Raw genomic sequence first — 25502 nt, 5'->3', positions numbered from 1 at the left:
TGCATGTCTGGAGCCTGAGGCAAGTCAGGTGATGAAATTTGGCTTCCCTTGGCTACCAATGAGCCCAGCAATTGTCACCTCTGGGAACTTCCTGGAGTCCTTTTCCAAGGGGAAAATAGCTTTGGAATGGCAAGGAGTTGATTTTATATTATTGTAAAGTTAGGTAACTTCCCTGAGCTGTCAAGTTGAAAGGATACATTCAGACATAATATTTGTAATATTTAACAACTTTAAATATGGGGGGGGGCGGTAATTTCTGTAACAATTTATTTTTTATTCCCCCCCGCCTCGCCCCCAGCTTGCTTCTGGGGGGCAGAAATCACAGGGGGCGGGGCGACCCACAAGGGAGGCGTGGCCTTAATAAGGGGCGAGGCTTTAAAAGCAGGGCGCCAGGGAACTTCCCCTCTGGGGGAAAGGAATCGCGGCGGCCCTTAGGAGCCGGGTCCGTGTTTCCGGCCGGCGCCTTTTCGAAGGGTGCTCCCCGCACCGGAAGTCGGGGGGAAAGGAGGCGGAGGAGGCCGAAGGGTGTGTGAGGGGGAGAGAGGAATGCCGCTGCCGGTGGCGGCGGGGCCGGGCTCGGGATGAGCTGGAAGGCGCGCTGGGGCCCGACGCCGGAGCGGCCGCCTCGCGGCGAGGGGGACCAGTCGCCGCCGCCGCCGCCTCCGTCGCCCCCCCGGGAACCGCCGCCCCCGGACGCCGCCGCCGCCTCAGCAGCGGCAGCAGCCTCCTCAGCAGCAGCGGTGGCGGCGGCCGCCGTTTCGGTGCCCGGCGGGGGCCTGTTCGCGTGGGTGCGCGGGCGGCGCCTGGGCCATGGCGGCCGCTGCGTGGAGCCGGCGAGGGACACGTTCCGCGCTATGACGGGGCTCTACGGCGCCATCCAGCCCGCCGACTCGGTTTCGCCCATCACCCGCACGCACGGCGCCGTCTTCAACCTGGAGTACTCCCCTGGCGGGTAAGGAAGGCGGAGGTTGCCGTCGGTGGGAAGCTCGCCTTCCGAGAATCGTAAAATCTTGGAAAGGGACCCCCGAGGGTCATCTAGACCCACCCCCTCTGCGAGGCAGAAAGATCGGCTGGGTCGTACAGGGCAGGGGGCCACCCAACCTCTGCTTTAAAAAAAACCCCAAGGAAGGAGAGTCCTTCAGCTTCCCAGGGAGCCCTGTCCGCTGTCGAACAGCTCTTCCTCTCAGAAAGTTTTTTTTTTCCTTCCTGAAATGGATTTTATTTGATTTTACAAGTATTTAATTATAACAGTACAATCATTCAGATCCACATTTACAGAGGAATCTGTAAATTTTACAGAGGAACCTGTAAATTTACATTTACAGAAGAATCTGTAAATGTCAGAATTTCCCATATGTTTAGTTGGAATCTCCTTTCTTATAACTTGAAGTTACTCGGTTCAGGTCCTACCCTCCGGAGCAGGAGAAAACAAGCTTGCTCCATCCTCCGTGTGGCAGTCCTTGAGATATTTGAAGATGGCTATCATCTCTCCTCTTTTCCAGGCTAAAAATACCCAACTCCCTCAACTGCTCCTCTTAAGGCTTGGTTTCCAGACCCTTGATCACCTTGGTCGCCCTCCTCTGCATACACACCGGCCTGTCAATATCCTTAAATTGCGGTGTCCAGAACTGGACATAGTATTGCAGTGTTCAAAAGGGATCTATTTAGATAGGGAGCTACATTATGTTTCGCTTCTTTATATTCTCTCTGCTACACCCACCCACCCAAAAACCCGAAGTATGGGTCTAGCAGCTGGTATTGAAATTTGAAGCATAGAATTGTGCCCTGCACATGCTTACTGACTTTCGTCCCCATATCTTAATCTTCTGTAATACTGTATTGCATTGCAATCTGATTTAGGATCTTTCTGCCCCCTGTGAAAGTGTTGAGGAATTCTACACTCGAGTACTTGGCCCCACAAGACTTTTGAAGTGTATTCCAGCATGAATATAAGAACACAGTATTCATAAACTACATGAGGGTTGGTGCCACATTTAAAGCTGTTGGTGTGCATTCGTATGGCACATACAGATGTTTTTAAAATAACCTAAACCTGATTTGTAAATCCACCTTCATTTCAGTCTTATGTCAACTAGAGATAGTGGTGCAGCAATAAAACTGCTAGCACATTTGCAAATAAGCAGGGTCTGGTATGGTTTCAAATTGGATGGGGGGGGCACTGCATGTTTTGATTCCTGCATTGCAGCGGGTTGGTCTAGATGACCCTCAGAGTCCCAACTCCACAATTCTGTGATTCTATGAACTTGTCCCTGACTTTCAACAAGGTTTTCTGCTCTTTCACCCCATCTGTTGGGCATCCCTGGAAACACATGATATATCTCTGATGCCTATCGATAACTGATGTCCATAAGTGCATTTCTTCCCAGTCTAAGCTTCAGTACTTACTGTGCATTTTCTAGTAGCAGGGATATAGGAAGCTGCCGGATAACAATTCAGACCATTGTCTGTCTAGCCTGGCATTGTCTACACCAGGAGTGGAGAAGTCTTTCCCCTTCCATCCCAGTCATTTACTCACAGGAAAAGTAAATTGGGTGCTTGAGATAATGGTGATGAGAGTCATCTCTTCTCTCTCTGTCTCCTCTTTTCTTTCATTCTGCACCCCTCACCCCCAGTGATTCTTGGTAAATGGTGGTCCTAATGCTTAGTCCAGTGACATAGCAACTAGTGAGTCAATTGGCATTGGAAGTGTGGAGTTTTGTGGAAGAAGCAACTGAGTGGTATTCATCTTTGTTTTACTTAATGAACATGATGACATCACACCTAAGAGTTTTGTTGCACATACCTAATTGGGGGAGGAGAATTGGACACTGAAGTTTGATCAAATAGGAGTGGCCTTTTGGGATAGGCGAGAGCAAAGTAATATCCACGCCATACTGTTATATGACTTTAACAGTCATGCTTTCCCCATAGAATCCTAGGAACTGTAGTTTGTCACAGGGCTACAATTCCCAGCACCCTTAACAAGCCAAAGTTCCCAGAATTCTTGCTGTGACAGTTAAAGTGGTATAATACACTTTGATTAAACATATGGTTGGGTTGGGTAGTGAGAGGAGCATGTCCCTTTGCCTTCTGGTTTCATGGATCATTTGATTGTGGTCATATAACATGTGATCAGTTGGTGGCATTTAATTAATTGATTCACGATCCACTACATTGCAGCAAATGAGAGAAAATAAATGTGGTTCTAATTAAAAAATCCAGTGCGTAGAAATTCTGCAAACTACTCCATGGAACGCCTCTGCCTTTGGAACTATTATTCACGTTTCAGCTCTTGTGTTTGTGTGCCCTTTAAATAAGGAAACCTTTCTGTTCTTTACCAGACGTCATTGAGAGGGTGTTGAGTTTCTTTGGGCATAATAGCCTGTTTCTTGTTTCTTTCCTATCCAGGTCAGTGCTAACTGTTGCTTGTGAACAGACAGAAGTCCTTCTTTTTGATCCCATATCTTCAAAGCACATCAAAACTCTCTCCGAAGCTCACGAGGACTGTGTAAATAATATCAGGTTGGTTGGCTGGGAAATAAAAGCCAGTTACAGATATCTAAAATTCCAGTACTTGCTTTATTTAAGCTCTGGAAGCATTGATGCTGTAGAGACAAACATATCTTCTGTTTTCTCTTTTATGTTTTTCCCTCCCATCAATTAGTAATGAGAGTCATGGTACTAATTTTTAACTTTTTGCTGCAAGCCAGAACTTGAATGCTGTTGCCCATAAACAGGCACAGAAAACTGAGGCAGCCCCTGTCTGCATTGCCCATCCCTGAATCTCTTTCTTGGTTTGAAGCTAGTCTGCGATGGAACCAAGGAAACTGCCTTCTTGGTGTACAAGTCGGACCTTTCCCTCTGTACACTGCTTCACCACCCATCCCCAAATAGTTGTAATTGTCACTTGCCATTCTCTCCCTCCACCCCCAAAAAATTGCTAAGCGTTTTTGTTTTTCGGCTGGTGCCTTCCCTAAAGAAGCACAGGTGTGTGCACATCTTGGACAACTCATTGCATCAGATAACAGTGTAATGCTCTATTGAAATTTGCATGTTTTGATGTTATCTCGGGAACAAATGTGCATTGAAAGGATGATGAAACCAATCCAAACATGGGAATGCGTTTTGGCAGCTTGCTAAATCTGTTTCTGAAACTCTAGCTAGCTCCCGAATAGACACCTCCAATCTGACAATGTCGGTCTTTGTTTCCACATCAAGATGTTATGAAAATCAATATCCTGGCATTTCTCTTCATGTGGCTGTCATCTCAAAGTTTCTTTTTTGGGGGGGCGATTTAGAGAGGTTTTGCATGAATTTCAAGATACGAAATGGCCTCCCTCCTTGTCCATTTTATTTGTAGGTTTCTTGATAACAGACTGTTTGCAACTTGCTCTGATGACACTACCATAGCACTTTGGGATCTGAGGAAGCTGGACACAAAAGTGTGTACTCTGCATGGTCACACTAGCTGGGTAAAGAACATTGAATATGACACTAACACAAGACTGTTGGTAACATCGGGATTTGATGGAAATGTTATCATTTGGGATACCAACAGGTAAGCAGGTTTTAAACTGGCATCTCTCTTGATATGGAAATATTGAGGGAGATAGATGTCTGTTGCTCTGAAATGCCTTTATTCTGTACCTCATTTGCAAACTTGCCTGTTGCAAACATAGTGTTATGGCACTTGGGGTTGCATAGACTCAGTGTGTGGGTTAAATAGAACAAGTGCCAAGTAGATGTGTATAGAAAAAGGGGCTGGGTAAAAGTCTGCCTGCTGTCATCCCCATCCCCCCACAGTCTGCAGCAAGCCAAGGCATCCCTCTCAAAATTCAAATAACAGATATAACTCTGGTTTCAGTTGATAAGAATGAACTTCTGAGCATGCTCACTTGAAGCAACCCTTGATAGTTCCAAATAATAATAATAATAATAATAATAATGATAATAGTTTATTTATACCCTGCCCCTCTGACTGGGTTTCCCCAGCCACTCTGGGCAGCTCCCAACAGAATATTAAAAGCACAATAAAACATCAAACATTAAAAACTTCCCTAAACAGGGTTGCCTTCAGATGTCTTCTAAAAGTCAGATAGTCAATTAATGCCTTGACATCTGATGGGAGGGTGTTCCACCGGGCAGGTGCCACTACCAAGAAGGCCCTCTGCCTAGTTCCCTGTAACCTCACTTCTCTCAGTGAGGTAACTGCCAGAAGGCTCTCGGAGCTGGACCTCAGTGTCTGGGCTGAACAATGGGGGTGGAGACGCTCCTTCAGGTATACTGGGCTGAGGCTGTTTAGGGCTTTAAAGGTCAGCACCAACACTGACTTGTGCCCAGATACATACTGGGAGCCAAAGCGTGAGAGGGAGTTTAAATACTAATCGCTGGATTACAATTACAATGCTTTATACTTAACCAATCCTACGGCTAGAGGTAGTAATCCTTTGTCACTACTAAGCAATATTGTGATTGTATTAAGCCTGAAAACATGGAACAGTTGAGAAAGAGAGAAGGAATGAAAGAACATTGGAATTTGTGTTGTTTGGTCTCAACAGTCTTTCAGTATTCACAGCAAAACACCCAGTGTAGCTGGATGTGTTAATGCAAAATTTCCTCCATAAGATCTGACTCAGGTAGCCTTGTCTTGTAAACAGAGCTTGTGTATAGACAAACCCCAGACCAGAAAAGTAACCCAGTGAGACCAGCCTTATCTCCTTCTTTCATTGTACAGTGGAACCTCGGATTGCGGACGTAATCCATGACGGAGGCACGTCCGCAACCCACAGGGTTCGCAAGCTGAAGCGCCGTGTCTGTGCAGCTGCCAGCGTGATTTGGCATTTATGCACAAGCAGCAAAACCCAGAAGTAACCTGTTCCGGTACTTCTGGGTTTCCCGCGGTCTGCAACCCAAAAACACGTAACCTGAAGCAAATGTAACATTAGGTAAGACTGTTTGAAGTAGAAACGGAGGAGTTACAATGAGCACTATATTACTGTTAAGATACATACCACCTTAAATATAAGGCTGAGGTTCTTCCACATGTGCCTACTCTGTGAAAAGCAACAGAACAGGCCTTTTCTGTGGTCCCCGTTTGTGGAATGCTCTCCCCAGGGACGCTCGCCTGGCGCCTTTGTTACATATCTTTAGGCACCAGACAAAAGTATTCCTCTCCTCCCAGGCCTTTGGGTAATTAAATAATCTATGACCTTTAAAACTGAGGGAGTATTGTGTATGTTTGTTACTATGTTATGTATTTTTGTGCTTTTATATTGTAAACCTCCCTGTGATCTTCGGATGAAGGGTGATAATAGAAATATAATAAATAAATTGAATTCTTGGAACTAGAAGCCGACAATGGATGTGGTTTGATGCTTCTCTTTCCCCAGGTGCACAGAAGATGGTTGCCCTCACAAGAAGTTCTTTCACACCCGCTTTCTCATGCGCATGAGGTTGACACCAGACTGTTCCAAAATGTTGATCTCAACCTCCTCTGGGTATCTCCTGATCTTACACGATCTGGACTTAACCAAATCCTTAGAGGTTGTCAGCTATCCGATTTTAAGAGCTAGGAGAACGACATCCAATTCGGGTAAGTCCTTGTGTTTGGATTAGTATATGCCCGTGTCATGTCTGCAATTCATTCACCTAACAAGAGATAGCTAGCGCTGGGGGTGCTGTGCTGTGAGCAGTGAATTAGCCAACCCATCTGTTATTTATTGCATTTCATCAAGTTTATGCACCGTTTCATTGCTTTAAAAAAACCTCAAAGCGGTTTACAAAAGATCGACTTGTCCACTGAAAAGTCTTTACATGATGCATTGGATTCTGGGTAGTGTTTTAGGGCATGCGCTCAAAGTTCATATATAGTCCCTGCTGTGATTCCACCATCAGCTCATGTGAACTGAATGTGTTAGACTTCCCCCGCCCCAAGCCTTCCCTGTGGCTGCAGCATCTGTGGAAGGAACATTGGTAGTGGTGTGTCCAAGATGCCTTTCAGATTCACCATTACTGATCTACTCACTGAAGAACTCTGATCAGCTTCCAGAATCCCAGGGTTTCACAGCAGCCAGTTTGTAAATCTTTGCTTTGTAGTGGTTTTGAGTTGTGTCTTTTTAATAAAAAAAACCCTGCTAACTTTTTCCTTATCTGCGACTACGACAAGTAACCATTTAAGACAAACTGTTGTCCACAACCTTAGGAGGAAAATAAGAGAAACCTAAATTAGAAGCTTATCAAGAAGTTCCATGGGCTCTGACATTAGCAGACATCCACAGGGAAGAGTTTAAACCCATGGTTCCCCAAATTGGGCACACGCCCCACAGGGGGCAATTTGATTTTTAAGGGAGGCAATTCGAGAACCAGTTATTAACAGTGAATGCCTTTTAGGCTTCCTCCACATGAATAGGAGTTCACTTTTTGAATAATAAGAATTACCGTATTTTTCGTCCCATAGGACTCACCTAGTTTTTTTTGGGGGGGGGGAAATAAAGGAATTCCCCCCCCCTTTATTTCCCCCCCAAAACCAGGTCGGGGAAACCGAACCAGGTCGAGGAACAGCGGGATGGTGGCGCTGCGCCTCCCTGCTTTCCCCCGAGCTTCTGGGGCTGGCCGATGTCTGCCCGGCGTGCGGGGCGCTGTGCTTCAGCGCGCCTTGCCCGCCGGGCGGCAGGCTGCTATCCGCAGCGAGGGGAGCCCTGCGGGGAACTCCTCCAGGGCTCCCAACGCTGCGGATGTTTGCCCGGCGCGAGGGGCGCTCTGCTTCAGGGCGCCCTGCGCGCCGGGCGGCAGGCTGCTATCCGCAGCGAGGGGAGCCCTGCGGGAAACTCCTGCAGGGCTCCCCACGCTGCGAATGTCTGCCCGGCGCGAGGGGCGCTCTGCTTCAGCGCGCCTTGCCCGCCGGGCGGCAGGCTGCTATCCGCAGCAAGGGGAGCCCTGCGGAATTCCCACAGGGCTTTCTAGGCTGCGGATGTCTTCCTGAAGCCTGGAGAGTGAGAGGGGTCGGTGCGCACCGACCCCTCTCGCTCTCCAAGCTTCAGCGAAAGCCTGCATTCGCCCCATAGGACGCACCCAGATTTCCCCTTCATTTTTGGAGGGGAAAAAGTGCGTCCTATAGGGCGAAAAATACGGTATATGTCGGGGGGGTCAGGATTTGGGAGATGCTTAGGTGGGGCATGGCCAAAGAAAGGTTAGGAACCACTGGTTTAGAGTGATGGAACACAGGAGACTGGTTGAACAGGATCCCTTCTGTACATTTCATTTTATATGTTACTGCTTTCTTCTCAGATTTGACATCTGCCACGTCGTCCATTCCTCGGAGCGCTGGGTCACCGTGTCATCAGAGTGACACAAACCCAGTGTCTGAGAAGCATATGGTACGAGCTACCCAGCGAGAAGGTGTGTTAAAACAGGGTTAAACCAAGTGTGTGTGGGGGGGTGTTCTACCAGCAAGGGTGTACCAGAAGCTAAAAACAGTCTCCTACATTCAGGTTCAATAAAGTTAATGCAGCCTTGCAACTCCATGTAGGCTGCTTGAGGACTGGTTCAGAACTTCATGCTTGTCCTTTGATAACTACAGGCCACACACTTGCATGTTTCGATGAGCTCTGGGCCCAGTGCAGTACAGTAGACTTCCATTCATACTATAGTTCTTATGGTCCATTGTTTGCTTTGGCTGACAAGCAGTTTGGGAAATGAAAGGGGGATAGCGACAGTGATGCTTTCTCTCCCTGCAGGTGGATCTCCGCGCAATAGTCTTGAGGTTTTAACCCCAGAAGTTCCCGGAGAGAGAGACCGTGGGAACTGCATCACATCGCTGCAGCTCCATCCCAAAGGATGGGCTACACTTCTTCGATGCTCAAGTAACACTGATGACCAAGAGGTATTTTTTTGTGTGTGTGTGTGGTATCACATAAGGTTGGTGGTTTGAATCCCTGCAACGGGGTTCTGTCCCAGCTCCTGCCAACCTAGCAGTTCGAAAGCACGCCAGTGCAAGTAAATAAAATAGGTACTGCTGTGGCAGGAAGGTAAACAGCGTTTCTGTGCACTCTGGTTTCTGTCATGGTGTTCCGTTGCGCCAGAAGCGGTTTAGTCATGCTGGCCACATGACCCGGAAAGCTGTCTGTGGACAAACGCCGGCTCCCTCAGCCTGAAAGCGAGATGAGCGCTATAACCCCATAGTCACCTTTGACTGGACTTAACCGTCCAGGGGTCCTTTACCTTTTACTTTACCTTATATGCAAATAATTTTCTTTTCTTGAAGAGAAATGCCTTCAGATGTCTTCTAAAAGTCAGATAGTTGTTTATTTCTTTGACATCTGATGGGAGGGCATTCCACAGGGAGGCACCACTACCGAGAAGGCCCTCTGCCTGGTTCCCTGTAACCTTATTTCTCATGGGGAGGGAACCTCCAGAAGGCCCTCAGAGCTGGATCTCAGTGTCCGTGTTGAACGATGCGGGTGGAGACGCTCCTTCAGGTATACTGGGCTGAGGCCATTTAGGGCTTTAAAGGTCAACACCAACACTTTGAATTGTACTCAGAAATGTACCGGGAGCGAATATAGTCTTGGCAGCCACTCCCAGTCACTAGTCTAGCTGCCACATTCTGGATTAGTTGTAGTTTCTGGGTCACCTTCACAGGTAGCCCCACGTAGAGCGCATTGCAGTAATCCAAGTTATATTCTTGGACCCACATGAGTAGGATGAACTGGCAGTTAGCAAAGTGGATTAATTGTGCTTTTCTCCCCCTCGCCCCTTGCTGTAGTGGACTTGTGTCTACGAATTCCAAGAAGGAACTCCGGTCCGGCCCGTTTCTCCTCGCTGTTCCCTCCGATTGACTCATTGCATTGAGGAAGCCAATGTCGGCCGGGGCTATATCAAAGAACTCTGTTTCAGCCCCGACGGCCGGATGATCTCCTCCCCGCACGGCTACGGGATTCGCTTGTTGGGATTTGACACCCAGTGCAGTGAACTGGTGGACTGTTTGCCCAAAGAAGCCGCCCCCTTGCAAGAGATCCGCTCGCTCTACTCGCACAACGACGTGGTCCTGACCACCAAGTTCTCGCCGACGCACTGTCAGATTGCCTCCGGGTGCCTTAGTGGTCGTGTTTCTTTATATCAGCCAAAGTTCTAGGCACCTCTTGCCTTGAAAAGAACATTAGACTTTTTCTTTTTTAAATTACTTCGGTTTAGTTGGAGTGTTCTTTTTTTTTAAAAAAAGAAAAACTTGTAAATTTGGACGAGTACAGAGTTACTCTGACCCTTGGACTGGGAAACAAAAAAAAAAAAAGACAGGTTCAATCCAGCCCTTTATGTGTGCGTGTGTGTGTGCGTATGTGTGAGTGCTGTGATTCTGAATTCACACACCAGACCTCCTGCTCATTCTCCCTCTTTCCTCCTGCTGATTCCACCTGTGTCGTTTGGATGTAGCATGGCAGCACTTCTAAGTCTTGTCTTTCCACGCGACTCTTAGTGCAAGATGCTAGCTGGGCACGAGAAGGGGGGGGGGGGAACCCCCAGACACAGCCCACATGCTTCCTTTGCCTGGAGTTCGCTGTATTTTTCTTATTCTAGGAATGAAGCAGTTTTCTCGCACACTAGGTTAGATACAGCCAGCAAATGCATTGTTTTCTGTTTGTTTGTTTTTTTGTGAACTACGGGAAATGCTGTTGCTCCATTTTGGTATTGTTCTGCTATAGTTCAATCTGTTGGCTGGAGTTCCTACAATTGTACGCTGTTTATTGCCAGTTCTTCCCCCCCCAACCCACCCCAAAAATGACTGGAAGCACAGTTATTCTTCCTTGTTTAACTAGATATAAAATTTATTGAGAACTGGATAGCTTAACATCTTGCCCTCACGAGTCTTGTACAGGAGCACCTTCTATAATAATGTATGGGCATGGGAAGGGGTGTTAGTTGTTCACCTGAATATGTGCCCAAAAACTTAGATATACAATTGAGCAGGAAGTCCTGCACAAATCTCATTGAGATGAGACTTGAACAGCAGAATTTTCTGTTGAACTGTGTCCAAACCCTATGATGGCTTCCATCATTGTGGAAGGCTTTTGGAATTAATAAAACCATTTTTTTTCCAATATCAAACTAAAATGTTGCCCCGTACTGTTTCCATTTTGCAACATTATAAAGGCCCGCTGGCCTGTGATTTATGTGCCTTGCGAGCCACAAAAGGATGCTACTCCATCTGAGAAAAGGCCCACCGTATACGGTCAAAAAGATTTGTCAGAATGATACTTTCTCTCCTGTGGCAGTAACAACACAGAATTCTTAGCACATAATTGTTAACATCCTTTAGAAGCATTCTGCAGATCTTCATTAAAATAGCTTTAAATTGTTTCACCGTTACATACGCTTGTGTGAAATAAATTGAACCATCATATTTGTGTAGTTTCATTTTGACAAAAGGAAGGGTAAATACTGCCGGCAATCAGTAGCACCTGCTGCATACGATTATGGCGACTCTGCCTCATCATTCCACAGGATCAGACACTGGACAGTGGAATTTTAACATGGCAGCAAAAGCTTTGAAGATGATCCAGGAAACAGAAGGCTTTGAACTCCCCATAACAACAAAGAGATGGCCAAAGTAGAATCTGTGATCATAAAGGATCCCCACGTCTCCATTGAACATGTTGTGCACAGACTGAATGTTTGGATCACTCCAGTTATACACAACCAGCAATATTCCTGAGAATACAGCAATGTCTCTTAAGTAATTTGTCCTGAACTGCTAGAGCAGATTGCAAAAAGATCTAGATAAATGTCATAAAAATCAATGCTCCGAATGAATGCTAGGTCCATCACTAGGGTGCAAGCAACAGAGAGCTGGCATGCTGTGTGTGTGTTGCCTCACTCCCACAAAAGAGGTTCAGCATCCTGAAATTGGCTAGAAAGCTGATCTTGAGGGATGATAGGGTGCATTTCTTACCGATTTGGGGGTTGGCAGGAGAGCTACAACGAGACCATTGCAACAGATTTTAAATTACATGAGATTATAAAGAAACGGGTATGTTCCACATTAGTGCACAGAAGTGCTCTGGCAGCTCAAACGACCATTAAAACAATCTGATTACTATCTGTTTGAAAAATTAGAGTCTCTGTGGCATGTGCTCTTATCTAACGATGAAACCCTGAAAAGTGATACTATGGTTAGAAGACCAAAAAGTAGTTTTTACGAAGAAAGGAGTTTTTGAAATTGAGACAATGGTTTCGGCTGCGATACGTCACTGTCAGTTGTTTTGAAAAGAATGGCAGGGTATAAATTTGTAAAATAAAATACATCATTGGGGGGGTATGTAACTTCGTAAGGAGGCCATATTGAAGTGTTAAACTTGTATAAAATTTGGCTAATAAAAATACGTTTGCAAATACAGTTTTGACCAAACCTTTTGACTGAACCCTCAGAGTTGTGCGTTGCCTGCATGGGGAATTTCTGGTCCTCTGAATCTGTTTCTCATGAGATTGTGGAGCTTGACTCCTCTTGCAGGGAAGCTGCCCTAAATACCAGCAATCCCAGGTTTCTTATTTCCTGAAATGTCATTTGAATCCAATATACGTATATGTGTGTTGCAAAAGCTAGTTATTCTGTTGTCTACAAACTTTGTTTTAGACATCATTTTGAATGGTGAGACTTGATTTGTAAGACTGAGCATTGATGGGATTTAAATAAAAATAGACACCCACCCTCCACCCACAAAAAGCTCAGCAACATTGGCTCATCCTCCCATAAAAAAGCTCAACAATGGGTAGATCACTGTCAGTTTTTTTAAATAGTGGGAGTAGATCGCAGTCTCTTGGAAGTTGGACATGCCTGGTCTAGGAGGATACATTTGCACCAAAGGCATTTAAAATAAAATGGGGGGTCATAATCCAGAAAATACCCATTTGCCATATTTGAGGTTATCTGCTATGCTAACAGTCTCAAAGGCTGCTGGGCATGGAGATAGGGAACAGCTCTCTGCCCCCTCCCCCCCCCAAAAAAAAACCCAGGTGAAAGGAGGAGGAAAAGGGGTGGAGGGGAAAAATATTTTTGCAAAACGCTCCACATCTTGTTCTTTTCTCTCTTGAGTTCTGAGCTGTTGGCTCTTCCGCAGAGGCCACTGCAAGATGATAGATAGATAGATAGATAGATAGATAGATAGATAGATAGATAGATAGATAATATCCCACATCCCCGGCCAAAGCCGGGCTCAGAGTGGCTAACAACAGGTAAAAATAGCACAGTACATAAAATTGCACAGTCAATTAATTAAAATACATTCTAGAATCAGTAATGTGTAATCTTCACTACAAACTTTTTCAGTGGCATGATTTATACGCCTTGTAGTTATACTCTGTTAGGAAACTAATGCTCCCAAAATGGAATATGCAGTATCACCCCATCTTGGTTTTTTCTTTTTAAATTGAGGTGCAAAAATTCACAGTGAGAACATTTTCAGGTTAATTTTACTCTGGCTTAGTAGAAACTAACATTGTCCTCAGGAAAGGAAAAACTTTCCATCCCTCAGTTAAGAGAAAATTCACACTGAAATAGCTACTTGTTCTCCGGTTATAAAACACAGCATTGAGAGCAATACCTATTTTATGCTTATTTATTCAAAGTTCCTTAGAAATCAGTGGCTCTTTCTAAGAAAAATGCATGAAATCTGGATGTAAACTAAGTTATGGGTTAATGCCAAGTGTTTTATTCTTGGGTTGACCTTGCATTATTCCTATACATTTATATATTAGGACACACAACCTAAAGCTTTAGCAATTCTGCTTGTGATTTTGAAGTGTGAAATGTACACACACATATGCTTTGAAAGCATTGTTTTGTCACCTTTTAATTCCTGCAGAATACCATAAGCCTAAAGAAGCATGACACAACCTTGATGGCAGAAAGTGAGGAGGAATTAAAGAGGAATTAAAGGGTGAAAGAGGAGAGCGCAAAATATGGTCTGAAGCTCAACATAAAAAAAAACCGAAGATCATGGCCACTGGTCCCATCACCTCCTGGCAAATAGAAGGGGAAGAAATGGAGGCAGTGAGATTTTACTTTCTTGGGCTCCATGATCACTGCAGATGGTGACAGTGGTGAAGCAGCCATGAAATTAAAAGATGCCTGCTTCTTGGAAGAAAAGCAATGACAAACCTAGACAAACCTAGATCTAAAAAGCAGAGACATCACCTTGCCGTATAGTATAGTAAAGTAATGCCAGTATAGTAAAGTAATGTAAAGTAATGTCCGTATAGTAAAAGCTATGGTTTTCCCAGTAGTGATGTATGGAAGTGAGAGCTGGACCATAAAGAAGGCTGATCGCCGAAGAATTGATGCTTTTGGATTCAGGTGCTGGAGGAGACTCTTGAGAGTCCCATGGACTGCAAGAAGATCAAACCCATCCATTCTGAAGGAGATCAGCCCTGGGTGCTCACTGGAAGGACAGATCCTGAAGCTGAGGCTCCAATACTTTGGCCACCTCATGAGAAGAGAAGACTCCCTGGAAAAGACCCTGATGTTGGGGAAGATGGAGGGCACAAGGAGAAGGGGATGACAGAGGACGAGATGGTTGGACAGTGTTCTTGAAGCTACCAGCATGAGTTTGACCAAACTGCGGGAGGCAGTGGAAGACAGAAATGCCTGGCGTGCTCTGGTCCATGGGGTCACGAAGAGTCGGACACGACTAAACGACAAAAAGAAGCATGCCTGCCCGGCCAGAAGCAAATTAATTAGCTATATTTTGGAAGAACAACAAAACCTATAGAACCTGAAGCTGGTCGCTGTTGTGCTGGTCCAGGGAATCACAGTATTGAGCAGATGGTGCACTATTCAAAAAACCCCACTAGGGGTCATACTTAATTCTCAACCTGCTTAGAATTGTGGAGCCGGGATTCCAAAGGGAATCTAGTCCAACATTACTGAAAAAGCACATTGCAACTCCAATTTGCAAGCAAGCGGTTCTCAGTTGTCGGTGTTTATACTACATTTTTAAATATTTGCCTTGAACCTCTTTTGTTGACCACCAGCATTACGCTTACCATTTTAAAGTTCGGAATAGAGTAGTTGCTTTGGAAGATGAAATTCAGCATCGCCTGAGCTCTGCGAGTTCAGCTTTCTCCTGATTGAAGTGCAGTGTGTTTGAGGACCAGGACATTCACAGGGAAACCAAAATGCTTGTTTACAAAGCTATTGTACTACCAGCCTTCCTGCTGAATGTAGCCAAGGTCTTGTTGAGCAAGGGCCTTGTTCTAACTTCAGCGAGGCTGTAGTGAGATTTGAACCCCATGAACTGGGCAAGAGGCAGACAATTACCATGGTGGTACCTAACTCTTGTGTTATTGCCCAACTGATGGCTATGCCTATTATTACTGAGAAAGTTTCTAAATATGGTAGTATAGTCTCTACTCCGCCATGTTGTTATACAGAATTCTGCACCCCAAAACTCACTCGTGGAATTATGCTATTTATGCAATTATTTTCTAACAATGCAATATAAATTGAGAAGAAGAAAGGGAAGTCTGACAACAAGAAGAATATTCTTCATTGCCTTCCTTTTTCAAGTGTTCAAGATACTTCTAATCTCACATGGACTAAACTTGTAAGATAATGTTTGAAAAATGCTAGTCTACTTCATTGCAGCAAATAAATTCATGTTTGTTTATTCCATCAAGGGAAAGATATCAAAAAATAAAAAACACACTGGTAAAATCAGATTTTACCAGCTAAACATTCCAACAGACATTTTATTTAAATGCAGATAATCACAACATTCAAAATATCAAACATTCTTTCATTTTGTGCTTGGCAATCTGTGAGGCTAAACAGCATACACTGGTACAGTACAAGAATCAAGAAATAGGATAAAACGGGTTCACAAACTGCTGTTGAAGGGCAATTTTCAGGTTGACAACAGGCAACATAAAGTAAAAAACGAAGCAAAAAACACCACACCATCTCAATAGTGAGATATTAGTTCCACTTTTAAAAAAAACCCTCACTCTGAGGATAAACGCTTGGAGGATTATCACTTCAGCTAGGGAAAGCTTTCCTGTGTACCACAAATAAGGAAAATATTAACTCCTATTTGCATTAAAAAACAAAAAAACTATACAAAATAATTTCACCCTCCCCCACCCCGTTAAGAGCATTATTTTGGTATTCAGACATGCTTTCCTCTCTGACTTGAAACCTCTTAGGTTGCTTCTGTTCATCTTTTGCTGTTTACCTGAATTCCAATGCGCAGAAAAATGTTTATTAGCATGATTGAATAAACAGAGAAAATCAGCTTGCAGAAGCTTATGTCCTTTTTACATACATGCATGGTCCTTCGTACCGAACTATGGGCCAGTTCGCACGCTTGATGCGAGTTTTATATATATATATTTGCAAGGCCTGAGTCAACAACTTCTCTGTTGTAAAGTGAGTGGACGGATCTCATGAACTGGACCTTACCTGTATTGATTCTATACTGAATGCTATACAGGTGAGGGGGCCGTGTATGAGGCACATTCCCAAGATAAAACAAGCCTGAGCAGCGTGTGAAAGGAGCTATTTAAATTCCTTTTTCAACCACAGTGAAATAGCCTTAAAATTGCAATACCTGGGTAAGTCATTTTCATTCAAGCACATAAAGCCTTGCTTAACTAGAGCATTCAAAGTTTAGGTGACAGCACATAACATTTCAGATCCGAATACCAATTAGCTATGCCAGAATTGTAGAAAGTATTAACAAATAGACCACAACCCACCGAAAAAGCTAAAGCAGTTTAAATATCACCGGGGGGGGGGAGAGAATTCGATGGGGGAAATGCATAATTTTGGTTGGATTGCACCAATTGTCATTCGCACCATCCTCCCTAAAGCAACCCTTCGGAGAAGTATATTCATTTGCAACAAAACTTAGTAGTATAAAGAGCCACACAAAAGACCACATTGACAAGTCAGGTGGCAGTGTAACATGAAGGGCACTTAAACGCTTTCCTCACTTTTCCAGCAGCGCACACCTATTTATTTTTAAACAGATACTCCCACCACTGAGCTTACAGTGAATTCAGTTTCTGAAATTTAATACGAAATCTCGACAAGGTGTCATTTGCATCAACAGTCTAGCAAAAGCTATTTGACAACTTTTACAGAACCTTAAGGTTTGGGGGAAAGGATTTCTCTTCAAAATTTGGCAGTCTCTGCTCAAGGAATAATATTTTTTTAAAAAAGTGGGGAAGGGGAGACTTGAGACATCTTGGGAGTTTATTACAGCATGCCACTGTTTGTTCCGAAAGGGCCAAGCGACAAATTAAATATCAGTCTTCCGCCCATTTAAACATTTCTTCAAAGTGCATTCTTTTGATCACCAGGAGTGTGAGAATAGTTGACGGTGATCTGGAGCAAAAGCCGTGGGTGAATCCATTTTCAGGCATATCCAAGGAAACTTTTCAAACAATTGTTCTAGCCGTACAGTTCACTCGCACCCACAGATTGAAAGGCCATTAATATGACTGAATACATTTTGAGCTAAGTAGGCACTGATTAAGACTGGCATCTTGACCTACTGATTAACTATTATGCTGGAGTTCAGTGTTATTAGTGTGTTTGATTTCTCCCTAGAAATTGACAGCTCTGTGTTTGTCTGGCGCCCAGCTGAGAAAATGAACTTCGCAAGCACTTTTCACAATAATTTGAGCAAGAATTCATACGTCGCATTGATTATTCCCCAAGAAATCAGAGACCGGTGATAATTCAGATGGGCGCCTCGGAAGAGGTGCGTTAGTTTCCTGTCACGCTCCAGCCAAATCTTCATGAAAACCTTGGAAAAAGACTGGAATTCCCCGCCGATTTGTGACTGCATGCGAGCTTTTACTACGTTCAGTGGGAAAAAGAGGAAGCCCAGCATAGCACCCAACAGACCTCCACAAATAAAATCATTGATCAAGTGAGTACTGTAAGTTGTGGCTTCAGGCAGACACTGCTTGATAGGTCCTCTGAGACCGAAGAAAAGAGCATTGCTAGGGCCGTTCCGGAGGAGGATTGGCACTAACCCCCGGTAATATTCCCTGGCCCCATGGTCTCGGAGAACTCTGAACGCCTGGTAAGTGTTTGTAAATTTGTCGTGATGTTTGTAGTCCTGCAAAAGTGTCTGAACGCGCTCAAAGGGGGTCAGGACCGCTTCCGTGGTCCCAGCGAGCACGGCTGCCAAGCTGCGGGTCAAAATTTCAGGCGCGCTCATGTGCCTCAGGAGTACGGAAGACAGGTCCTCATACAGGCCAAACATGATCGCCAGGGTTGTGCTCTTCTGCATGAGCGGTGGAAGGATCCCACGGTACAGATTCCTGAGCCCATCTTTCTGCAGCTGGCGTACCGCATCTCTGGTTCGTACGCCATACAACTGCTGCCGAAAGAGGACTTTCTGGACAGGGAAGGTGACGGCCACATTTGTGATGGCTGCGCAATAACCACAGAAGTAATGTTTGCCTGAGCTAACTTTTACAATGCGGTGACCGACTTGGTCTGCCGTTGATTTGTTCAGGACAAGGTCTTTTGAATCCATCATGCTGCTTGTTCTGTCTTCACAGTTGACTTCTCTTCTCCTACAAAAAGAGTGAACAAAGCTGTACGTAACTCGGCTTAGTTTTATGTACTTTGCTACGCATTCCCCCGAAAGACCCAAACTATCCTAAACACTGGGTAAAAGGGGAACACCTGGCTTTAAAAGCATTGAGGACATGTCTGAGCCCAAATCGGCTGGCTATGAAAATGGATTAAAACTAACAGAAGGTTGAGAAGGTGATCAAAGAAGAATGAAGCAGTAACCTCAGGAATTTAATGGACATATTCTTGCAACGGGAGTGGGAAACCTACCGTATTTTTTGCTCTATAAGACTCACTTTTTCCCTCCTAAAAAGTAAGGCGAAATGTTTGTGCGTATTATGGAGCAAATGCAGGCTGCGCGTCTATCCCAGAAGCCAGAACAGCAAGAGGGATTGCTGCTTTCACTGCGCAGAGATCCCTCTTGCTGTTCTGGCTTCTGAGATTCAGAATATTTTTTTTCTTGTTTTCCTCCTCCAAAAACTAGGTGCATCTTGTGGTCTGGTGCGTCTTATAGAGCAAAAAATACAGTAATTACTTTTTGGGAAAATGTATTGAATTTAAATAATTTGGATGGATTTGTTTAAATTTGAAAACACACACACACACACACATATATGGACATGTCTGGGCCAACTATTTTTCCCGTAATAGTATGAAACACCCTGAAAATATTTATACTGAAGTCAGCAAAGAAAAGTTTAAAGTAATTTTTAGTAGTCTGATCAGCTTATGCAATCTTCACCTCATCCCATCTCAACTGACACCCCATGTCTGGATTTTTTAGGATGCAATTTAATTCCTGCGTTTCACTAACCACTATCTTAGGTCCACGCAAAGTTAATTTCAGGTTTCTCTGGCAGGGACCATTATCATAAAATTCATAGTACATTTAATTACAGAAGGTAACTGGGAAGAAAAGTTAAGTCTTCCATGGACTGAAAACATGTATAATGCAAACCATTCTCTTCAAAAAGAAAAACAGAAGCCTGCAAGCCTAGTTCCCTTTCTTACTGCTCGCTATCTTCTTTTATCTACTCGCACTTCACTCAGCTCAGCAAACAGATAAATTGCTTCCAAGTTTCACCAGAGTTCCCAAACAGTTTCATTTTCTTACTTTCTTCTTGCAGAGCTCTGGGTAAACAACTTTCTCCAAATAATCACTTTCACAAAGAAGGCAGGGTCTTAAAGGGCAGGTTAAAAAGAGAAGCACTGGGAATGTCTGTGTACTTTTTGGGCCGTATCTGGAGTGGAAGTTGGGAAAGGGAGAAATGGCTGGTCCAAGCTGCTCTACTCTATTGCCCAGGCTAGTAACAAGATTATTCAATACGACATAACTTGAGGCTCGGATACGTGGAAGAATCTCTCCTTCCACATCAATCTGTCCATGCATTATAATCATCTGAAGAGGCCCTTCTGTCAACTGAGATGAAGTGGTAAGAAACCAGAGAGAGGGCTTCCCCCCCCCCACAACACCCCACTTATGGAACTGTACCCCCAAGGTGGTTCAGGTGGCGGCTACATTCATATATTTCCAGCAACCGGTGCAAAGTTCATTTACTACACGGGTGTCAAACACAAGGCCCGCGGGCCGAATCCGGCCCGCCAGACCTCGTCATGTGGCCCGTGTAGCCGCCGCCGGCCGCCAGCCTTCACCTTTTATTCTCGCGCTTTTTTTTTTTTGACACAAGAAAGCCGCCTCTTCAGCGCATGCACGGCCTGAAAAGCAGGCAGGCGGGTGGGCGGAGCCTCTGGAGACGAGGCCACGCCCCCACTCCCGCTTCCCTCAGCGGGGAAAGAAACGACGAGCCCAGCTTTTTATCTGCTCCGGTAAGGCCCGCAAGCGGAGCTCGTGCGCATGGCGCCCCTGCGACCCCTGCCGCACGTAGGCCGCGTTCACGAGCCTCTCGCTGGCCACGAAGTTCTCCATATTCATGGCGGAGGAATGCGAGGGAATGATTTTTATTGATTTAGAGAGGGGCAGCTACCCCTCTGCCCCCCTTGGCTACACCCATGATGCTAAGGTTTTCCATTCCCTCCCCCCATTTTAATTATTAGTTTTGTGCATCCCCTCACTGTTTTGCTATTTTTTAACGACTGGACATTAAAATTGTTTTAAAGTTGCCCTAACCTTGTTTTCTTGCATGGGATCAAAGTTTTGTTTTTAAAATTTGAAGATCTGTGGCCATTATAATAATTTGACAACATATCATGTAGAATTAATGTGCTCAGAATTTAGTGATGTAAATATATTTGTTTTCAAACAGGAAATATTTTTGCTTCATGATGCGGTTTATTATTATCAATAATTGAATGCAGTGACAATAATTTATGAATAATAAAGAGTGGACACATAGTCCTACAACTGGCCCTTTGAGGGTGACCAAACTGCTGATGCGGCCCCCGATGAATTTGAGTTTGACACCCCTGATTTACTATCTGAGGATTTTTTTTTCTTTTTTAATAAATATTTTTATTAGATTTTCCATAAAAAAAAACATTTTTACAAAATTATACATCCATTTTTAACTTAAACCCTTTTTTCCAGAACTTCCCTCAGCTTGTCTGATAATTTTCCGTTTATTTTTTATCCTCGTCTCACATTTCCCAATATTATATTGAACTCAAATACTCTTAATCACATCATATTTTTTAAACAATATTTCTAACAGTAATTTCACAGAGCTTCTTGAAAGCCAAAGAACGTTATTTGCTCATCACAGAAATTTTTGATATACTCTGTAAATTTCTTCCAGTCCTCGGAGAATCTCTGGTCACGTTGGTTCCTAATTCTCCCCGTCAATCTGTCCATTTCTGCGTCTACAAGAGTCTACCCACATAGCAACCAAGTATGGTTAAAACAATTGGGGCCTAGCCAGGAAAAGCTCCAATGTTTTGCCGTTTTTATTTAAACCCACAGCATTTTCCTTTTAAGCAGCTCCGCCAAATCCATTACTCATTCTTTTTCGATGTTTAAACTGTAACAGTCAATAACAAATCTACATTGCAGAATCACAGACTTCTAGGGACCATGACGGTCATGTAGTCCAACCCCCCTTTGCAACGCAGGAATCTTTCACCCAATGTGGGGCTCAAATCCATGGCCCTGAGATGAAGAGGCTCATGCTCTGCCAACTGAGTCATTCCTCATATATTCTCAGACTAAGTAGATCACTATTGCCACCAATCGTGTGCTAAATATATTTCATTTTCTGTGCATCAGGACACAAGTTGCAGGAAACTGCTGCTGGTGCGTCTTAAATCTTGCCACCCAAGCACGTTCCTGGTTGACTGAACAGGAGCAGCAGCCAGTATTTTAAAACTTCCACTTTATTTTCCTCCGTCTGTTAAGTTCCTATTTCCTTGCAGCAGCGTTCAGGTGCCACAGATTCCTTCTCCATTCCCCAGTCCAGGGGTCGGCAGCCAAAGGCCCAGGGGCCACAAGCGGCCCATGGGGGGCATTTAACCGGTCCTCAAGCCGCCCCCAAACCAAGCAGCCTGCTCAGTGAGTCCCTGCACGCAGTGGCGTAGCGTGGGTTGTCAGCACCCGGGGCAAGGCAAGTAATTTGCGCCCCCTAACCCGTGGATTTGCGCCCCCTAACCCTAACCCCCAGATGTTGCGCCCGGTGCAGCCGCCCCCCCCTGCACCCCCCACGCTACGCCACTGCCTGCACGCTGTGCTAAACCAGTGCAGCACGGCACGGGGACTCGCTTCCGTGGCGCCGGAAATCGCATCTGCGCTGATGCAGACGCCGGAAATCTGGCTCGCAGAGGTATCTCCGCTGGTGTGAACTAGCCCAGGCAGGGTAAACCTTGCCAACTCCTGCCCAGGCCTCTGCACTCCTCCTGACAAGTGGTACGACAGCTGTTCTCTTTCTCTTACCCCTCTTTCCACTTCTGAAGTGGGGAGGAAACCCAGCCGTTTTGCTCCAAACGCCTCTTTTCATCCTTTGGTGATGAGGCTGCCTATACACTAGACCTTTAAAGCACATTCTTTCCCTCAAAGAATTCTGGGACCTGTAGTTTACTCTTCACAGAGTTACAATTCTCAGCAACCCGCTACAAACTACAGTGCCCAGAATTATTATTTTTTTTGGGGGGGGGGGAATGCGCTTTAAACTGTGCACACAGTCTGGCTGGTTTGTGAAGAACTGAGCTGCTGCAAGGAAGGCAGAAAAATCTGACCAACTACTTTCGTGGAAATATTTGAGTTTGCGATCCTTTTTAGCCCTGGTGTGGAAAGCCAATGCCCTCTGTGCTGGTGTTGAATTGATTTTTTTATTATTACGGTCACAGACCAGTTCTGGCTCGCTTACAATATCAGGGAAATCATAAAACACAACAGGAATACATTAAATTGCAATTGGGTATAACAGAGTTTTATATAAGATTTTGCATGTCTGGACCTTATGACTCACCTGCTGAAAATCGAATGTGAGTACCGGTTAAGTCATTGTATTGAAAATCCTCCATTCACATGCATATATATATTTATATATATTCTGTTTCTCCTCCCCTCCCTGCACCCCACACCCTCAACCAAAGTTCTTTGGCCAGCTTCTTCATGCCTACCAAGCAGCCTTAGCCCTGCAAGTTGGCAGGAAGGAAATCCTCTTCAAATTCATTTGGGAATCAAAATATTTCTCTTTGAGGTTCCCTCCCCACAAATGTATTATATGTATTGCTAACACACGTCTACCATAACAAACACAGGAAATGTCCCTTATGTGCACGAAAATATGTGGGTGGGGGTTGGGGGATGTTCCCACACTTTTGAGGCAGCTCTGCCTCCTATTATTATTAGTAGTAGTAGTAGTAGTATTTCAGCAGCCCTTCAAAGCAAAACATTAGTAATTATTATTATTACTATTATTACTACTATTATTTTGCCAGCTCTTCCACTGTGCCTTTCAAAACGAAACATTATTAGTAGTAGTAGTATTAGTATTATTTCACCAGCCCTACCCCTGCGCCTTTCAAAGCAAAATATTATCATTACTATTATTATTACTATTATTATTGCTGTTGTTATTTTGCCAGCTCTGCCCCTGTGCCTTTCAAATTCTTATTATTTCATATTTTCCCTTCCCAAGCAAAACAGGATCTCCTCCCCAACAATGGCAAAGAAAAACACCTCCAGCAAGAAGGAGGCGAGGCCAGGGAGGAAAGCGAGACCGCGAGAGGAAGGCGGCAGGGAAGCAAGAGAGCCCCGCCTTGCAGCGAGCGGTCCGGAAGGGCCTTGGCCTTACCCTTGCCCGAGGTCAGCAGGCACCAGCCACCTGCAGGAGGAGGAGGAGGAAGGCCCGGCCCGGGTCCCCGTCTCGCCCTCCTCCTCCTCTAACCACTAGGCACTCCTACCCCCGATCCCAGCTGACTCCACACTCACCCGCCGGGGCTTCATGGCGGCGAAAGGATGCCCCGAATCTCGCGCGCTCCCGTGCACGTGCACGCAGGCGCGCGTCCTGCAGCCCAGCCCGGCGCCGCGCGCGAAGCAGCTCCCGCTCTCGGCAACTGCTCTGACAGCGGCACCCCCGCGGGAACCGGCCGGGGAGCGGGACCTTCGCCACGCCCTGACGCAAAAGACGCGCGACGTCAGGAGGAGGAGGAGGAGGAGGAGGAGGAGGACGGCGTTCACGTGACAGGCGCCGCCTCTGTCACTCCCCCCCCCTCGGAAGGCGCATGCGCGGAGAGGGATTCGAAGGCGCGCCCCCTTCCGGCTGTTCAAGCAGGGCAACTTTATCTGTTTATTTACTTCGTAGGATCTGTAAGCCGCTTGGTTTTCTGAACGCCAAGCAGCCCCCAAGCGGTTTACACACAAAAAAAGGAAAAGGAAAATTCACAACCCAGTTTTTTAAAGATACTGTACGTTTCTGTTAAAAGTTCCTCTTCGAAGCTTTTAAGTCGCAGAATCACTCAAACAAATCGGTCATATTCAGAAAGAGGCATCACTGCTGCAGGCAATATGGAAAATAAAGTGCCTGTTAATGTGACTGTTATGTACTGAGGTTTTCGCCCTGGGCCAGCAGGGGGATACTGTGGATAGTTTTCACTCAGCTCCACATATGCAAATAAGGGATCAAAGGGCTGTTCAGGGATTGGATAGTTACAGAAAGTGGTTACTGTTGCGCTGTAGTGGAGCACTATATAAGCAGGCTGGCTGAACCCTTCAGTTCTGTTCTGGCCTGTGAATAAACAAGAGCTGTTTGAAGAATCGCTGTGGCGTCTGATATGTTTACCCAGAACTTAACAGTGACACCTACGCAAAAGTTTTGTTCATATACTATGCAAAAGAATAAAATTTTACTGTTGGTCCTAAACCTCCTTTCTCTCTTCCCACTTCTCTTTCCCCAGAACCCTTCTTTTAAAACATGTTGGCATCAGTCCTTCTCAAGAGACAATGGAGCAGGTCTCCAGGGATGAAGTCAAACCGCTGTGATAGCAGCACCAAAGCGTCCTTCCCAAGGCGCAAACCTGGGCAGTGTGTAAAGGTAAAGGACCCCTGGATGGTTAAGTTCAGTCAAAGGTGACTATGGGGTTGCGGCACTCATCTCACTTTCAGGCCGAGGGAGCCAGAGTTTGTCCACAGACAGCGTTCCGGGTCATGTGGCCAGCATGACTAAACCGCTTCTGGCACACGGAACACCATGACAGAAACCAGAGCACATGGAAACGCCGTTTGCCTTCCCACTGCAGCAGTACCTATTTATCTACTGCCACTGGCGTGCTTTTGAACTGCTGGATTGGTAGGAGCTGGTACAGAGCAACGGGAGCTCACCCCGTCGCGGGGATTCAAACTGCCAACCTTCTGATTGGCAAGCCCAAGAGGCTTAGTGGTTTAGACCACAGTGCCACCCGTGCCCCTGGGGAGTGTGTGTGGAGGTTCTCAGATGCTCAGACCTTGCTCTTGGCCTTGCTGATGTGGTCC

At 45.3% G+C, this 25502-nt stretch overlaps 2 protein-coding genes and 1 long non-coding RNA gene across 5 annotated transcripts; 1 reads left to right on the top strand and 2 right to left on the bottom strand.

The window, feature by feature from the left end:
• Positions 1-426: 426 nt before the first annotated feature.
• On the top strand, positions 427-12388 carry DCAF10 (DDB1 and CUL4 associated factor 10). Of its 2 annotated transcripts, XM_083420224.1 has the most exons (8): positions 478-558; positions 712-952; positions 3409-3522; positions 4361-4558; positions 6390-6592; positions 8287-8397; positions 8736-8881; positions 9764-12388. In XM_083420224.1, exons 2-8 carry the CDS (start codon positions 855-857, stop codon positions 10130-10132), a joined length of 1239 nt encoding a protein of 412 aa, XP_083276350.1. In that variant the 5' UTR covers positions 478-558; positions 712-854; the 3' UTR covers positions 10133-12388. The 2 variants fall into 2 exon arrangements, with proteins under 2 accessions (XP_083276349.1, XP_083276350.1); XM_083420223.1 differs by having other exon boundaries at positions 427-952.
• Positions 12389-13680: 1292 nt separating this feature from the next.
• On the bottom strand, positions 13681-14944 carry LOC310668061. The gene is made up of 2 exons (XR_014506591.1): positions 14688-14944; positions 13681-13865 (listed from the first exon to the last, which is right to left on the bottom strand). It is a non-coding gene; the product is annotated as an uncharacterized lncRNA (long non-coding RNA).
• Positions 14945-15724: 780 nt separating this feature from the next.
• Positions 15725-24144, bottom strand: SLC25A51 (solute carrier family 25 member 51). Of its 2 annotated transcripts, none has more exons than XM_083420620.1 (2): positions 23964-24144; positions 15725-18579 (listed from the first exon to the last, which is right to left on the bottom strand). In XM_083420620.1, the coding sequence occupies exon 2, from the start codon at positions 18540-18542 to the stop codon at positions 17661-17663; it is 882 nt and encodes a 293-aa protein (XP_083276746.1). In that variant the 5' UTR covers positions 18543-18579; positions 23964-24144; the 3' UTR covers positions 15725-17660. The 2 variants fall into 2 exon arrangements, with proteins under 2 accessions (XP_083276746.1, XP_083276747.1); XM_083420621.1 differs by lacking the exon at positions 23964-24144 and adding an exon at positions 23827-23963.
• Between the last annotated feature and the right edge of the window lie 1358 nt (positions 24145-25502).

The sequence above is a fragment of the Podarcis tiliguerta genome (assembly GCF_965153285.1).
Source record: "Podarcis tiliguerta genome assembly, chromosome: 17".
NCBI classification, from domain to species: Eukaryota; Metazoa; Chordata; class Lepidosauria; order Squamata; family Lacertidae; genus Podarcis; species Podarcis tiliguerta.
Note: the sequence above shows the minus strand (reverse complement) of the source record. Positions and strands in the feature narration are given on the sequence as shown.

Bases quoted from the DNA above. Each gene is read 5' to 3' on its own strand.
- SLC25A51 (XM_083420620.1), bottom strand. From the start codon at position 18,542: ATGATGGATTCAAAAGACCTTGTCCTGAACAAATCAACGGCAGACCAA.
- DCAF10 (XM_083420223.1), top strand. From the start codon at position 582: ATGAGCTGGAAGGCGCGCTGGGGCCCGACGCCGGAGCGGCCGCCTCGC. The intron at 953-3,408 runs GTAAGGAAGGCG...TTTCCTATCCAG, and splicing joins CTGGAGTACTCCCCTGGCGG to GTCAGTGCTAACTGTTGCTT. The intron at 6,593-8,286 runs GTAAGTCCTTGT...CTTTCTTCTCAG, and splicing joins GAGAACGACATCCAATTCGG to ATTTGACATCTGCCACGTCG.